This window comes from Sorex fumeus, unplaced genomic scaffold (genome assembly GCF_029834395.1).
Source record: "Sorex fumeus unplaced genomic scaffold, SorFum_2.1 ptg000131l, whole genome shotgun sequence".
In the NCBI taxonomy this organism is placed as follows: domain Eukaryota; kingdom Metazoa; phylum Chordata; class Mammalia; order Eulipotyphla; family Soricidae; genus Sorex; species Sorex fumeus.
The window spans coordinates 28,653,643-28,669,708 of NW_026606188.1; the positions used below are offsets into that span (position 1 = coordinate 28,653,643).

Consider the following 16,066-nt stretch of genomic DNA (forward strand, 5'->3'; position numbering starts at 1 on the left):
CAGCCAACCCGGGTTCGATTCCCAGCATCCCATATGGTCCCCTGAGCACTGCCAGGAGTAATTCCTGAGTGCACAAGCCAGGAGTAACCCCTGTGACTTGCCAAGTGTGACCAAAAAAAGAAAAAAAAAGGGGGAGGGGGACAAAGGTGATTAACAGACACCTCTTTAATTCATACAAAATAAAAATTCATGCTTTCTGGAAGATTTACTACTCCCTGAATAACTCAAATTACAGAATAAATATGGTTCTGGTATGTAAGATATGTTAGTGTCATTTTTGTCACATTTCTATTACATAGTATCTTATAACTCATCAACATAAACTAGTTTATTGTGTTTCAAGAATGTCAAGTGATGCTAAATTTTAATGATAATGCCACACTTGACTGAAAAACAATGCCAAATGTTTATGATTTGAATAAATCTGTACATGTTGCATATTTACAGTCCTACTACTTTTTGTGAATGTCAAAAATAAAATATTAAACTATATTGCACATATTAAGATCATGTTGCAGACTAATTTTGAACTTGTTCTCTTCATTCTACTTTTATTTTTTTCTAAATAATAGCTAGAAAGTAACTATCACTAAATGTAGATAGCCTCAGACTTTGGGAACATTGTGGGATTAAATTTAAAAATTTGAAATTGTACAAAAAAGTTACATCATTGTTAATACAAAGATTATCAATAATTTAACATCTAAACAACTCTGTTTTAAGAGTATGGTTAGCATAATTTTGACTTTTGAGGGGCTATAACAAGTATATTTATTAACATGAACAGACTAAGCTCAGGCTATATACTCAGCTGTCACACATTCTTGTGATTCATAAACATTCACTTGATCAATTGATCACTTGGCATCCTGTTACTCATCTAGTTGCTCAAGCGGGTCCCAGTAACGTCTCCATTTGTCCCTGCCATGTGCTAGTGCAGCCCAATGGAATCTGCTCGCTCCAAGGAACACGAAGAGCCTCAAACCGATCCTTCAGCATCTTGACAACAAAGTCTGACCATCTCGTAGGTGGGTGGCCATGTGATCTTTTGACGTCCTGTGGAATCCAGTCGGTAATGGCTTTAGTCCAGCAGTTGTTTCCAAATCTCATTGTGTGTCCAGCCCATCTGATTTTCCACACCTTGGCAAATGAGACAGCGTCCCTGATTCTTGATCATTGATGGAGGTCAGAATTCTGGATTCTTTCTCTCATTTAGTGAAGTGTGATACTCCAAGCATAGTTCTTTTGATTCCTCTTTGGGAAACCCGAATAGCATTCTCATTCCATTTTCGTAGGGCCCAGGTCTCTGAGGCGCATGTTAATGCAGGAAGAAATGTGGAGTCGAAGAGATGTGTCCATACCCGGAGGTTCTTCATTTTCTTAGCTATTTCTTCAACTCTCTTGAAGGCGTTCCAAGTGACTCTCTTCCTCCTGTGCAACTCAGGTGCCAGGTCATTTGTCACGTTGACTTCTCGACCTAGGTACACATAACTGTTGCATTCGGAGATGTTGGTTCCAGTAAGAGCAAATGCAATGTCAGGAATGAGACCGTTTATCATAAGCATTGTCTCTGTGAGATTCAGCTGTAGTCTGACCTTTGCACACTCATGGTCGAAGTCGACATGCATTTGTGCCACTTGGCTAATGTTTGATGTTATTAGAATGAGTTATCAACAAAGCGAAGGTGGTGTAGTTGCTGACCATCTATCTTCATTCCCTTTCCTTCCCATTCCAGTCATCGCATGATGTTCTCCAGGGTGGCACTGAAGAGTGTCAGTAAAATGGTATCACCTTGCTGAATCCCTCTCGACATGGGTGATCACTTCCTTGTAGAATGGTGTGATCCCAATACAGCTCATGGAGGATCCTTAGGTATTGTTACTCATAAACATTAGAGGTGTTAATTTAAAAACAGTATTTTTGTACATTACCTTAAATTGGGAAATATGAGCACCAGTCTCTAAAGAAATTACTCTGAATTTCTGATTGTAAAACTTTAGAATTTTTTTTTAACTCTATAAAATATTGGGCTGAATCAATAGCACAGAGGGTAGGGCACTTGCCTTGCACGCAGGCGACCTGGGTTCAATTCCTCTGCTCCTCTCGGAGAGCTTGGGAAGCTACTGAGGATATCTTACTTGCACAGCAGAGCCTGGCAATCTCCCCATGGCGTATTCAATATGCCAAAAACAGTAACAACAAGCCTCACAATGAGACATTACTGGTGTCCGCTCGAGCAAATCAATGAACAATGGAGGACAGTGCTACAGTGCTACAGTGCTATAAAATATTTGACATGCAATTTACAATGTTTCTTGCTACTTTGGTCTTTAGCTAGATTTTCTTCTTTATATAAGATGGAAATAACTGACACTTACTAGCAACTGTTTTGAATAAGCATATTTGATCAAGTATATTTACTTTAAAATTTTGAATATTATATTGGAAGAGAGTACTTAAATGATAAGACCTAGTATAGAAAATGAGAAGTAAAAAATGAAAAATCATGGCAAATGAAATCATGTTAATTAAAATGTTTTTCTCCCCCTTTATTTTATAAATATTATATCATACTGTATTATCTAAATTATCACATTTATATTAATATTTTACTTCACAAAAGATAAAATATTCCTTTTGACTTATTTCCATTTAACTATTGCTCTTTTGACTTATTTCCATTTAACTATTTTAATTCTGATAGAAGCTATATATTAGGACACCAATAGTCATTATTTTTTCAAGCATTTAATTTCAATATTTTACCATATGGTGGCTCAATAGCCCCAGTAACGTACAGTTTATCACCTCAATCTAGCACCCAACCTCAGGCACTCTGCTGCCTGCTCTCATTACAATCCACTTCATGAGAGTGAAAGCATCATTTCCTTGTTATGCAAGAGAAACTGTGGTCAGAGGGAACAAGGGCAGTTAAGAAATAACAAAGCTTAGTTGAAATCCTGTGCACTATTACTTCCAAAATATAACCATCATAGATATCTTAAGGAATAATAATTTGATTCCAATTGCTGAATCAAAAAGCAAGGTTGTTTGGTAGGAAAGGATCAGTCAAAGTATTATTAGAGGCAAATTGTTGGTTGAATGCATAAAAGCTGTGCTTATTGGAAAGATATGTATGCTGTCAGTCTAGGTTTAGAGATAATATAGAAAACTAATAGATACAAAAAAGAAACTAATAAATGTATGACCTCAGCACTGTAAATCATTATGAGGAACTCCCTGGAGTCACTGAAAGGCTAAGTTTATAACAATGCAGTACTGCTTCTTTATGTGAATTTAATTTATTGGGGGTAGGGTTCAAAATCTGGTGGTGTTCAGGCTGACTCCCTGCTCCGAGCTCAGGGGTCAACTCTGACAGCCTCAGGGGCCCTATAGGGTGCAGAGATTGAACCTGTGTTGGCGAATGCAAGGCAAATGCCCTACCTGCTGTACTACTGCTCTGGCCTCTATATGTGAATTTTAGAGTCATACAATGCATGACCATTGTGTCCAGATAAAAGGTGAGGTGTAGTAACAGAATTTTACTTAGACAGAAAACTCTTTCACAAAACTCTTTTAAGTACAAAAAGATCTTATTTAACTTTTAAATGCCAGAGACCAAGACTGCTATACACATATTTAACAACTGATGAGTACAATGAGAGTTAAGTGCCAAATAAGAATATATCCAAGCTAATAACCCACATGGAAGAATTTTATCTGTTGAAGTCCACAAAATGACACACATCAGACCTTTGCAAAAGAATTTGTTTACAAAGATAAGTAATAAAAACAGAAAATGAGATGATATTTAGATTAACAAAAACTAAGCAAATGGTTGTAAAGAAGATAGATAGCTACTATGTACTCTTTCTGATGTAACACCAAGCATTGCATATTACATGCACAGAAGATATAATATTGTAAGACTAAAATCAGAAAAGCAAATTTGTGCTTCTCAGTTGTCAATCATACTGCCAGGAGAAAATACCAAATAATTAGTGGTCTAATCTCATGCACTGGCCTCAATATTTTATTATTCAATTAGTCAGTCATCTAAGAAGTAGACAGTTACCAGTGTTACTTATTCTTACTGATTTTTAACAGCTAATGCTAGTTAGAGAACTGTAGCACTGTAACACTGTCCTCCCGTTGTTCATCTATTTGCTTGAGCGGGCACCTGTAACATCTCACAACAAATTGTGAGACTTGTTGTTACTGTTTTTGTCATGTTGAATACGTCACGGATAGCTTGCCAGGCTTTGCCCTACCGGCGAGATACTCTCGGTAGCTTGCCGAGCTCTCCGAGAGAGGTGGAAAAATCGAACTTGGGTTGGCCATGTTGGCTGCGTGCAAGGCAAACGCCCTATCCACTCTGTTATCGCTCCAGCTAGTTAGAGATAATTCATAATTAGGTGCTCTCTACATTTGGCATTTGACACTTCTGTTCATGACACACATATTTATCTTTTGGCTTCACAACACTTGTTCTCATGAAGGGCTATTGGTACATACAGCACTCATATAAACTCCTCTTGTCCTTATTTCCAAAAAAAAGTAATCAGAGAAAAAAGAAAAAATCATCTATAAGGTTCTATTTTGAGATCTAATAAATCAAAATCTTACTGTCTTTTCACATATAAAAGTTAAAAAAAATCCACCTTCTTAGCTTTGATTTCTACCTGCATATTCAAGGAAGAGATGCAATTGACGCTGAGTGAAATAAAAATAGAGTGCCATTGCATGCAATAATGATCGTCATTTTAATGATTAACTTTATGTAATGTGATGATTTGGTCTGATTAATATTACAGGCATCATACTGTGGAAATTATGAAACAACTTAATTTACTATAATTAAAAGCATGATATCAACTCATTTTTAGATTGCATATAGGCAAAGTAAAGCATAGGTTACAAACCATAATGAGCAAAACTCAAAACCAGATCACATTAAGTCCTAATGTGCCCAAGTTTGAGAACTAATATGATGAAATAATGTCTTTTCTAAAGATTATCCTTTAATAGCTGGACATTTACAACTTCTATATGACAATGAGGATTCAGAAATGGTATTTCAAAACAAAATTGCTTAGTAGTCTGCTTTGGCTAGTAACCATGTGAGAAAGCACTATCTTTTATTTTTTTATCTCTATTAAGTGATTGCATATACAACAAACATTCACAACTAAATAATAAGAGTAAATTTCACTTAGAAATTTACCACTTATTATGTACCTATTATGTATAGTTAATGAAATAATTTCTACTTTTAAGAATCTCATACAGACAGACAAATCAGCAATTATGTGCACTGTGATAACATAAAAACACAGTGGGTTCCACAGCACATAAAAGGGCATTTTACACAGCAGTAGTGCAAAGCAAGAAAAGGACGCCTAAAAATGGAGCTATATAAACTGTTCTTGAGGAAGGAATAATAATTAATTACCAGGAAAGTCTTGCCTAAAAGAGATTATCTTTCTTTGTGGGGGGCTGGGGGGATATGATGTAAAAGGGTAAAGAAGTTTATCTCATAAGAGAAAGAACGAAAATGACTTGGTTAAACCCCCTAGTACAGGAAAACTATCATCATTTACAAATAGAAGAGCCCTTATCTCTGGGATGTTTTTAGAGAGATACACTTGTTTGTAAAACATAATTATGGTAAAAAAAAAAACCAAACATTTACCTGGGGCTTATGGAGTATGGAATTCTATGAGGAGTCATCTGAAGTATGAACTATTTGAGTATTCACTGGAGTTTCATAATTAAAAGAGATTCCTTTTAGTGTGCAAGTGATGAGGGTACTGTGTTACTTAGAGACCTCAAATTAATCTGGGCAAAAGCCCATATCTATGTTAGTATCTGTATCTCCCTATATCTACTGATATGAATTGATTAGCTGAATACCTGAAATTAATGATAAATACTGACACAGAGTTTAGTTCTAAATTATGTGAGTTTCCAATATTTTGGGTGTTTTGGTTTAATTGAATCAAAAGTGTATTGATTTGTTTTATTTTTGAGTCACACCCAAGGACTACTCCTGGCTCTGCACTCTGGAATTACTCCCGGTGATGTTCAGGGTACAATATGGGTTGCTGAAAATCAAACCTGGGTCAGCTGCATTCAAGGCAAGAACCCTACCCATTGTACTATTGCCCCAGCTAATTAAGTGTACAGTTCTGAACAGGCACTGTTTATTCTGGATTGTTTAAACTTAGTCAGTGGTAGAATGCTGAACAAATGTTGTGTACTTAAAATACAATTTTACTCTCTGGAATATCCATACTAATTCTGAAATCATTCTGGGGGGGGGGAAATTTGCTGATAAACACAGATAGCAGTACCTTCCTTCGGAAATTTCTACTGTTAGAGGGTTTTGTTTTTTGTTTTCATTTTTAACTGTTTGAAAGGAAGAAACTTATACAGAAAGAAACATTTCTTTATGAAAGTTGTACTACACCTTGGAAAAATGTAGTTGCCTCTTAACTCTCTTGTATGACTACTGAGCTGCAAAAGTTGGAAATGCAATGCATGGAATTATTTTGAGGCTTAAAAGTCCTTGCAAAAAGCAAAAAAAAAAAAAAATTCATCTTTTCAAACAATAAGAGAATATTTTTAAACACTACTCATATGATTGATGACATAAATTTGACTAGCTTTTTATTCCTCATCTTAGATATTGCTATAGTCATGTATGTCTAGTTGCTGTTAGAGTATCTCAAAAAATTAGCTGCTCTATAACTAGTATCTTTGTAGTACTTTCTTCAATATTGAAATTACTCCTTATGTACATTTTGCAAAATTTAGAAATGTCTGCCTTCTTCTGTATCCCTTTACTCCTCTACTGTGATGTTTTATTAACTTTTATTTTCATGTAAATTTTATGGTTTCATATATTTAATTTACAGCTATCTATGAATAGACTAGAAGACCAGACATGATGACAGTTTTGAACCTATTTCTGTTATTATGAAATTGAAAGGTGGTAAAACATGCTTTTGAAAAAAAATAATACATGTGCATTTAGAAGTTATCAAAAATGATTTTACAAATTTAGGTTGTATAGAGGTAAAAGTTAACTATGTTTATTAGTTCCCATTCATTTAAAATCTTCTTACAAATTTCAACATCCCTACAATTATTTGTTTATTCAACATACCACACTCATCTCTTGCCTTAGTTTAAGCACTATTTTATACATGGCATCAGATAATTAAGATGCCAAACTGGATGATACAAGGCATTTGAAAGTGTCTATTATTTAATTTGTGGGATGAGTACAAAGTAATAATCACTACATATGATAAATGCTATAATGTAAGAAGCATAGAGAGTTATATGATCTCACAAGAGGAAAAGGCTAATTGAAGGGAACTAAGGAAGCCTTCAAAGAGAAAATGACATTTGCAACAGACCTTGAAGGATGATTTCACTTTTTAGAAAGAATAAAATCACTTTTAAAAAGATGGCAATATTTTTTCTGTCTACGTTTTTTCATTTCAATTGCACACATTGGCCATTAAATATATGTATATTTAGTTATAAAATTACTTTTAATATTTTAATAGTTTTAAATTTTAAAGCGATAGCACAGCGGGTAGGGCGTTCACCTTACAAGCGGCCAACATGGCCGACCCAGGTTCGATTCCTCCGCCCCTCTCGGAGAGCCCGGCAAGCTACCGAGAGTATTCGATATGCCAAACACAGTAACAACAAAGTCTCCAATGGAGACGTTACTGGGCCCGCTCGAGCAAATTGACGATCAACAGGAGGGCCTTTACCTTACCTTACCAAATTTTAAGACAAGAAGTAATTGGAGAATTTAGATGCATATTATTAACAAGAGTGGGACTTCAAACCTTCACAGCTCATACACTCAGGAATTACTCCTGGCGGTGCTCGGGGGCACCATATGGGATGCTGGGAATCGAACCCTGGTTGGCCGCATGCAAGGCAAACACCTTACCCACTGTGCTGTCACTCCAGCCCCTAGGGAGTACTTTTAATCTATCTGTATTTATGTATGTCTGTTTACAGACACGCATGTACATACATATGTAGATACTCAAGATGGGAACAATTCTGTAAAAAGAATAAAGATTTCAGTTCTATATATTTTCTTATATAAATCTAGATATTCACTTAGAACTATTGAAAATACTCAAGTTTTTAATCAATAAATTACTTTTTAAAAATAAGAAATATAGAATGGGGATAGTCTCATTCACGTGTTGGCTCCTTGTTAAGTTTCTCTCTGTTCCCCACCCCTTTCTCACATTCTAAATCATCACATAGTATAGAATTCTGACAACTTTACCTGTCAGCATTCTTGATATCCGTGCCTTGAATACAGCATATTTTACCTCACCAAATGACTGAGGATACACTATTTGCAAGTTTTTTTTCAAGTGTAATATTTATAGTATTGTCAAAAAATTTACTACAGAATTACTGCAATGCCAGGGGGAGACAAAGTCTGCCTGTTGAGATTGGTATATAATTTACCTTTCTTTCTCTGAATGTACAAAATAGAATTTGGGAAACAGAAGACATTTTAAGAAGAATAAACTAGAACCCTCATTTTAAAGATAGGTATACTCAAACTAAAATATACAACCTCCAAACAAAGCACTCCAACTTTTAAACAATCCTTTCAACTAACTGTCCTATTTAATCTTCTCACATAACAGTATAAAAATGTAAACATATATGGATCCAATTGGATCACCATACCCAGTCTTCATTAAGTATTGAAGATATACTGAATATCTAGTATAGGGGGAGTCCCTAACTACTATTAATTACCTTTGTGTTCCTAAACACAACCCTGTGTATTTGTTTGCAGAGCTCTTATTCACAATCATGCTAACAGGCCTCTGATTGCTTTCTGTAAAGAACACCAAATCAAATGATGTGCAGGTGCCAAATGTTGAAGAGCTGCTATAAGCATCATCCTTCCTAAGTAAAAATTGTCAGCTTATAGAGGTTATTTTCTAAAAATAGTCCCAGTTTCATATTTCTTGTAATTAAATAAAAACTAGGAAGTCACCAGTTACCGGTAGAAAATGCATATTGAGACAGAAAGATGTAAAAGATGAAAATATCTATGGGGGCCAAAAAGTAATTACAGGGGTTAATGTATATGCCTTGCACATGAGGCAGCAAAACCTTCTTTAATCCCTCGCACCACTTATTCCCCCAAGCACTGCCAGCTACAGCTCTGCAGGCCGCTGAGCACTGCCAGGGTGACCCAGATAATCCCTGGTTCTAGAGGGCTGGAGCAGCACCTCATCCTCAGACAGCTGGTTGAACCGTTGGCTCAAATGGCTATGAACTGCTAGAAGGTGCCCCGGGGCCACAGGCTCTGATTGGAAGACCCCCACAATTTTTTAAAAAAGAAGGAAAATCTATATGGATACAGCTTCAGCAGCTTTAACTTGATCATATGATACTTAAAAAAAAACCTGAAGGATACATATGTATTGTGCAATATTGGAAGGACTCTAGTAAACTAAATATTCAATCAAAAGGAAACATTGTTTCAGAGTGTTGGTAATATTTTAAAAAATGTGACTTACAAATCAGATAAATTGGTACATCTAATTATTTTTAAAAATAAGGTATTTTACTATGCAGCCGTCAGAAGAGATGAAGTCATGAACTTTGCTTATAAATCGATAGACATGGAGAGTATCATGCTAAGTAAAATGAGTCAGAAAGAGAGGGACAGACATAGAAGGACTGAATTCATTTGTGGAGTATAAAACAACATAACATGAGGCTGACACCTAAGGACAGTAGGTACACTGGACAGATAGATTGCTCCATAGCTGGAAGCCTGCCTCATGAGCAAAGGGGAGAAGGCAGCTGGAATAGAGAAGGAATTGCTAAGAAAAAAGATGGTTCAATGAATCGGTCGAGATGGGAGATGTGTACAGAAAGTGGGTAAAGGACCAAACATGATAACCTCTCTGTGTCTATACTGCAAACCATAATGCCCAAAAGTAGAGAGAGATTATGAGAAATCATGCCTGCCATGGAGGCAGGGGGAGGGTGGGAAGGGAGAGGATATACCAGGGATATTGGTGGTGGGGAATGTGCACTGGTAGAGGGATGGGTGTCTGATCATTGTGAGATTGTAACCCAAACATGAAAACTTGAAACTATCTCATGGTGATTCAATAAAATTTTTAAAAAAAGGTATTTTGATATCAAAAATAGTTGGCCGAGAAGCTGAAATGTATGGAAAGAGCCACATCAAAGTTAAACCATATATAATTCTGGTATATGAATAGGCAAATTCAAGAGACTCTAGATTATTGCATAGAAAGCCTGTTTAAATTGTTACAGAATTAACGATGTATAAAGTTTGCTACCACTGGGACTGTGTGAATAATGGATTCTGAAAACAATCTGTGTATGGAATTATGCTGTTAAAATAACTTGGTATTATATTCACCTCAGTAATAATTAATAAGAGCTACAAAGTCCTTCCCCAACTTTATCCTCTACATTTATCAACTCAAGCGAGTGTGTTGATCCCTGACCTTCAGGCCTCCTTCTAGGGATTCCCAACTGCCTGAAGCATTCTTGCAGTTCTATCTGATCTGTCAACAGCTTTTAATACCAGCATTTTGGGGGATTCTGTTATCCTGTGAAATTTAATCTCACCTATTTAAGCTTGCAGAAAGTACTGGAGGGAATTATTAACAGATTTCCCCTCATCTTCTTAGAGGATAGTGCTGAGTGATTGGCTGGTTTCCCTAAGGACTCAGAGCTGAGAAGTGCTAGTTTGTCAGTAGCATCCTATTTAGCATGTGTGTGAGGCCACAAGGGAGACTGAAAGACATTTGGAATCAGAATTACATCAATATGCTGATGATGCCTAAGTATCTTTGCATCTTCATTTCATCAAACCTATATCCTGTAGCATTAATGCTTTCTTAACTCTGATGGAAAGTGCCTCAAAACAGCACTCTGTGTATGGCTCTAATTAGACAGCTGGAGACTATATGGATGATGCATGAGAGCACTGGATCAGCAGCTTGAGCATCACCGGGGAACTGTTTCCAATGCAAATTCTCAGGCCCACACCTACTGAATCAGAAACTCGGGCTTGGCAAGCAGTGTGAAACTGTCCCTCCAGGTGATTTTGATGCATACTAAAGTTTGAGAACTTTCAGTTAGAGAAACAGGATGTGTTTGTCCCAGCAGAAGCACGTGGGGAGTGCCTCAAGTAGATTAAGGCATTTTGGGATCCAGATCCTAAATCCATCATTCCTTTATACTTTGCTGCTAGCCATGTGACATACGTGTTCTCAAACAATTCCATGTTAAATGTAAATAGGTTTTGTAAGTATTCACACTTATAACTAAACGGTGACAGAGTCATAAATTGCTATGTTTCTGTCCCTCAAAAACCACCTAAGAATGGAAATGCAGATTTAGATATAGATACAATAGCACAGTGGGTAGGGCATTTGCCTTGCAGGAGGCCGACCTGGCCGACCCAGGTTCGATTCCTCCACCCTTCTCGGAGAGCCTGGAAAGCTACCGAGAGTATCTCGCCCATATGGCAAAGCCTGGCAAGCTACCCGTGAGGTATTCAATATGCCAAACATAGTAACAAGTATCACAATGGATACGTTACTGGTCCTGCTCAAGTAAAATGATGAACAACAGGAGTGACAGTGACAGTATGCCCAGTATTAAGGCCTTTAATCAAGAGACATCACAGTACTCCAAATTCTAAAGGTACAGTGCCATTAAACAATACAAATTTGAGGTAAATGCTGATTATTTTAGTATTTCAATTTTCATCATTTTTAAAGCATATCTATAGTTTGTGTATCTTTGGGATCAAAAACTAAAATAAATATAACTAATACCCCTGAACTGAGTTGCAATAGCAAATTCTTCATAGTGTTCAAATATTTATCAATCTCTAACACTATATTTTTCACCTGATACTTTCAGGTATAGCTCTGGTGGTCTCTGGGCCTTACTGGGTCCATACACCAAATAGACCAAGTATCAGCAGTGGCCCTTGTGCTCCCTCAGAACCTCAGGTAAGAGTGCTCTAGAACAGATGACTGGTTATAGAATCTTTGGTACATCTGCACAATGGAACACTATGCAGCTGTCAGAAAAGATGTAGTCATGAAATGTGCATATAAGTGGATCAACATAGAGTACCATGCTAAGTGAAATGAGTCATAAAGAGAGGGACAGACATAGAAGGACTCCACTCATTTGTGGAATATAAAGTGACAGATTGGGAATCAAACACCCAAGGATAGTAGAGATAAGGACCAGGAGGATTGCTCCACTGCTTGGAAGCCAGCCTCGCATGCTGGGAGAAAAGGCAGCTCAGATAGAGAAGGGAACACCAAGTAAAGGATGCTTGGAAGGTCCGCTCAGGATGGGAGATGTGTGCTGAAAGTAGGCTATAGACGGAACATAATGGCTGCTTAATACCTGCATTGTAAACCACAACACCCTAAAGGAAAGAGAGAGTAAAATAAATGGAATGTGAGTGCCACAGAGGGCAGCGTGGGGGGCGGGGGGGATTGTGAGAGGGGGTGGGATGTGGTGATAGGAGAGATACTGGGAATATTGGTCGTGGAAATGGGAATTGGTACATACATACCCCATCATTGTATGACTGAAACGTAAGCACAAAAGCTTGTAAGTCTCTAACTGTACCTCACTATGATTCATTTTTTTTAAAAGAACCTCAGGTAAAGGCTTATGCACACACACAAACACACACACATAAACACACACACAGAGCTATGGATCTAAGAATTCTTACTATACTTCTCTCAACGTGCTTCACCCATCCTCTCTCCCTATTTTTTTGTTCTCATATGGATATTTTATTTGCTCTTATGTGTACATGATTCAATTGAACACAGGTGCACTTAAGACATTTAACATACACAATCTTCGGGAGAATATCAATGAATATCAATAATATTTCAGATTTCTAATCCTTTTTTCCTTTCATTTTTTTAGCTTTTTTTTAAATCTACATTTGTTCTGGTTTATATTTCCAATAATCAGTTTTATTTCTTCAACCGTAGCACCATAGCACTGTCCTCCAGTTGTTCATCGATTTGCTTGAGTAGGCACAAGTAACATCTCACAACAAATTGTGAGATTTGTTGTTACTGTTTTTGGCATACTAAACACATCACGGGTAGCTTGCCAGGCTCTGCTGTACTGGCAGGATACTCTCAGTAGCCTGCCGGGTTCTGCGAGAGGGGCGAAGGAATCGAGCCCAGATTGGCCGCATTCAAGGCAAATGCCCTACCCACTGTGCTATCACTCCAGCCCACTTCATCAACAGTAAATGGATTTTTAAAAAATGACAACAGTAAAGCTACATGCGGCATTCCCTCCATGCATCCACTCTGTAGTCCCAAGTCTTCTTATTATAGGAGTCTTCCTGGGCCACTCTAGGATAGAAAAATCTTGCCTTTCTTTTCTATTTCTGTGACTATTTGCTTCTTTATTGTCTTCCTCACTAGGTACAAGATCCACAAGGGCAAGAATATTCATCTGATTTTTTCACTGCCATTTTCAGATTGTCAGGAACAATTAGAGGCAGATATTGGTGCTCAGCATATGCAAACTGACAGAAAGTATCTTAATTTTTTTTTCTTTTTGGGTTTTAGACCACACTTAGCACTGCTCAGGTGTCACTGCTGGCTCTACGTGCAGGGAAACATACCAGATGGTAAGAACTAAAGCAGGGTTGGCTTTGTTCAAGGCAAGCACCTTAAGGGCTGTACTATCTTTCCAACTCCAAAAACCAAGTATCTCTTACATTCTCAGTTAGTCTCCTTTCCCACTGCATTTCTTACTTAAGAGAGAAGAAATAGCACTACTCATGTCTAATTGCCCTTACCAATGGAAGATGCCTATACTATTAAGTGAAGGAAATGGACGTTGCCATTCATTCCAAGATACAATTTTCTGCATGGAAAATTTCTTTGATATCAGAATGAGGAAAAACAATATGCAAAATATTTATTTGAAAACATATTTCTCAAGTACTTACTCTTTGCCAAGATCCTGTGTTATGCATGAGTATACAAGGGAGAATTAAATTACCTCCTGTTCTTTTATTTAAAGCAATAACTTATCTTTAGTATGTCTGTGTTGCTTTAAAAAATGTAACATTATAAGATGACACTAATTGATGCCTAAGACTAGATAAATGTACAGAAAAAGACCATATTCATCTTGAAGATTTTTTGAGAGAAAAAACGTTTAGAGGGGAGACTGGATAAAGAAATGCTCAGAGGATGAAGCTGACATTAAGAACCTAGTTGTGAACCATGGTGACTCAGAGCTTAGTAAAGTCAACCTGGATTGTGGCTATATGACATGTTACATATCACCCATTGACTACACTTATAAATTTTTCTCAGTGTGAAGGCTCCAAATCTGTTCAGGGGTTCTAAAGCAAATCAAAATTCCTAATACTGATTTAGATCAAATGAGTAATTTATCATTCTATAAATACATGGGGCTCTTGTTTTCAAAACTAATATACTTTATAAGGCATTATTAGAGAAATCTGTGGTACATTAACCCAGCTGGTGCCTAGCCCAAGATTAGTCACCAGTCACTGTGAAAATAAAATGGTCTTAGTCTGTCATTTTTAGAAAGCTAACTAATTATTAATTCTAAATAACGCTTAAAACAGAGCTCTTTTAAAAAAGGTGGCAATATTTTTTTTTCTATTAGCTTCACAGAGAACTAAACATCTATCAACAATCATGAAGGCATATATCACTGGATATATCCAGTAAACAGCTTATGGCAATTTCCAAACATTTCCGATTTCTACATTCTCTTACTATCCATACAGTTTTGTAAAGAGCACCCATTGTTCAGGACAAAAAAAGTCTCAGCACATGCCACTGTTTTACTATACAATAATTTCCTTTGACTTTTTGTTTGAATTGGAGAGGGGAACAAAAGCCCCAGATAACCTTAAAATGTTTAAATTTCTCAATTTCAAGATTTTTATGATTTCAAGTAGGAGCCTGCATATTAATCGGTTCATCTCCCCAAATTTGTTGCCCTGCAACTCCATATTTTCTGGTGGTTCCATTTTACCTCCTCGGGGACAGCTCTTATATTAACAAAGCCTTTTCTGAAGACGACGAACACACGGCGGGCTCCACAACGTAAAGCGGATGTAGCACAGTCGAAAGCAGTGTCTCCAGCTCCGAGTACAATCACGGCTCCCTGTATCGATGGCAATGGAGAGTGACAGGCGCACATTCCTGAATGATGAAAGGAAAACCCCATTTTCAAGTAGAGAAACCATTTCTGCATGACAGCTCAAAAGATACTTGTACTCAAAGCAGTGTAAAATTGCATCTTGCAGTTCTTGAGGATGGAGTGTCACTATCAAATTATTCTGCTTCATTGAAAGACAGTTTTATTCCCATTTTTAAAATATGCTCATATATGCAATTTCATAGTCAGTACCTTTAACTTCCTTTTTCCTTTTAGAAGGATTGCTGCAAAACAGTTTGAAGAGTTTAGGTCATTGCAAACTGGAATCTATCAAATAAACCTCTCTGTCAAAGTGATGATAAGTACTTTTAGTGCTATGTCATTAAATTATTGTTTGTTGGAAGAAAGATCTTTCCAATCTGCATTAACGGAACCTGGAAATGCTATTTATATTATTTATTGTATTTCTAACAGATATTACTGCTATATAAGTACATCTGATCAACTTTGAAAATCAACATGCTAATATTCTTTATATAACTGAAGAATTTCCAAGAACTAAATTCTTGAAGTAACCAATATAAACATGTCTTTTTTAAAATTACTTTTCCTTATTTTGTTTAGAGAATTGAGCAATAAAATAATGACTTTCTAAATAAATTTCCCGCATCTCAAGGGAATCAATATGAAGTTTTGATGAACATGTGAAGTTTCTTATAAACTAATACAATGCAGGTGTTCTTTAGATTTGGGTCATTACTTATTTTGTGGTGCCCGATTCCAATGGTGCTGAAAAAGA

General features: G+C 36.7%; 1 protein-coding gene across 1 annotated transcript in view; it reads right to left on the reverse strand.

Annotated features, from left to right (window-relative positions):
- Window positions 1-16,066, reverse strand: part of DPYD (dihydropyrimidine dehydrogenase) — a 960,132-nt gene that overhangs the window by 551,248 nt on the left and 392,818 nt on the right. Inside the window, exon 10 of the mRNA XM_056139087.1 lies at window positions 15,142-15,311. Within this exon, the coding sequence (XP_055995062.1) occupies window positions 15,142-15,311 (170 nt within the window). The remainder of the gene's footprint in view (window positions 1-15,141; window positions 15,312-16,066) is intronic.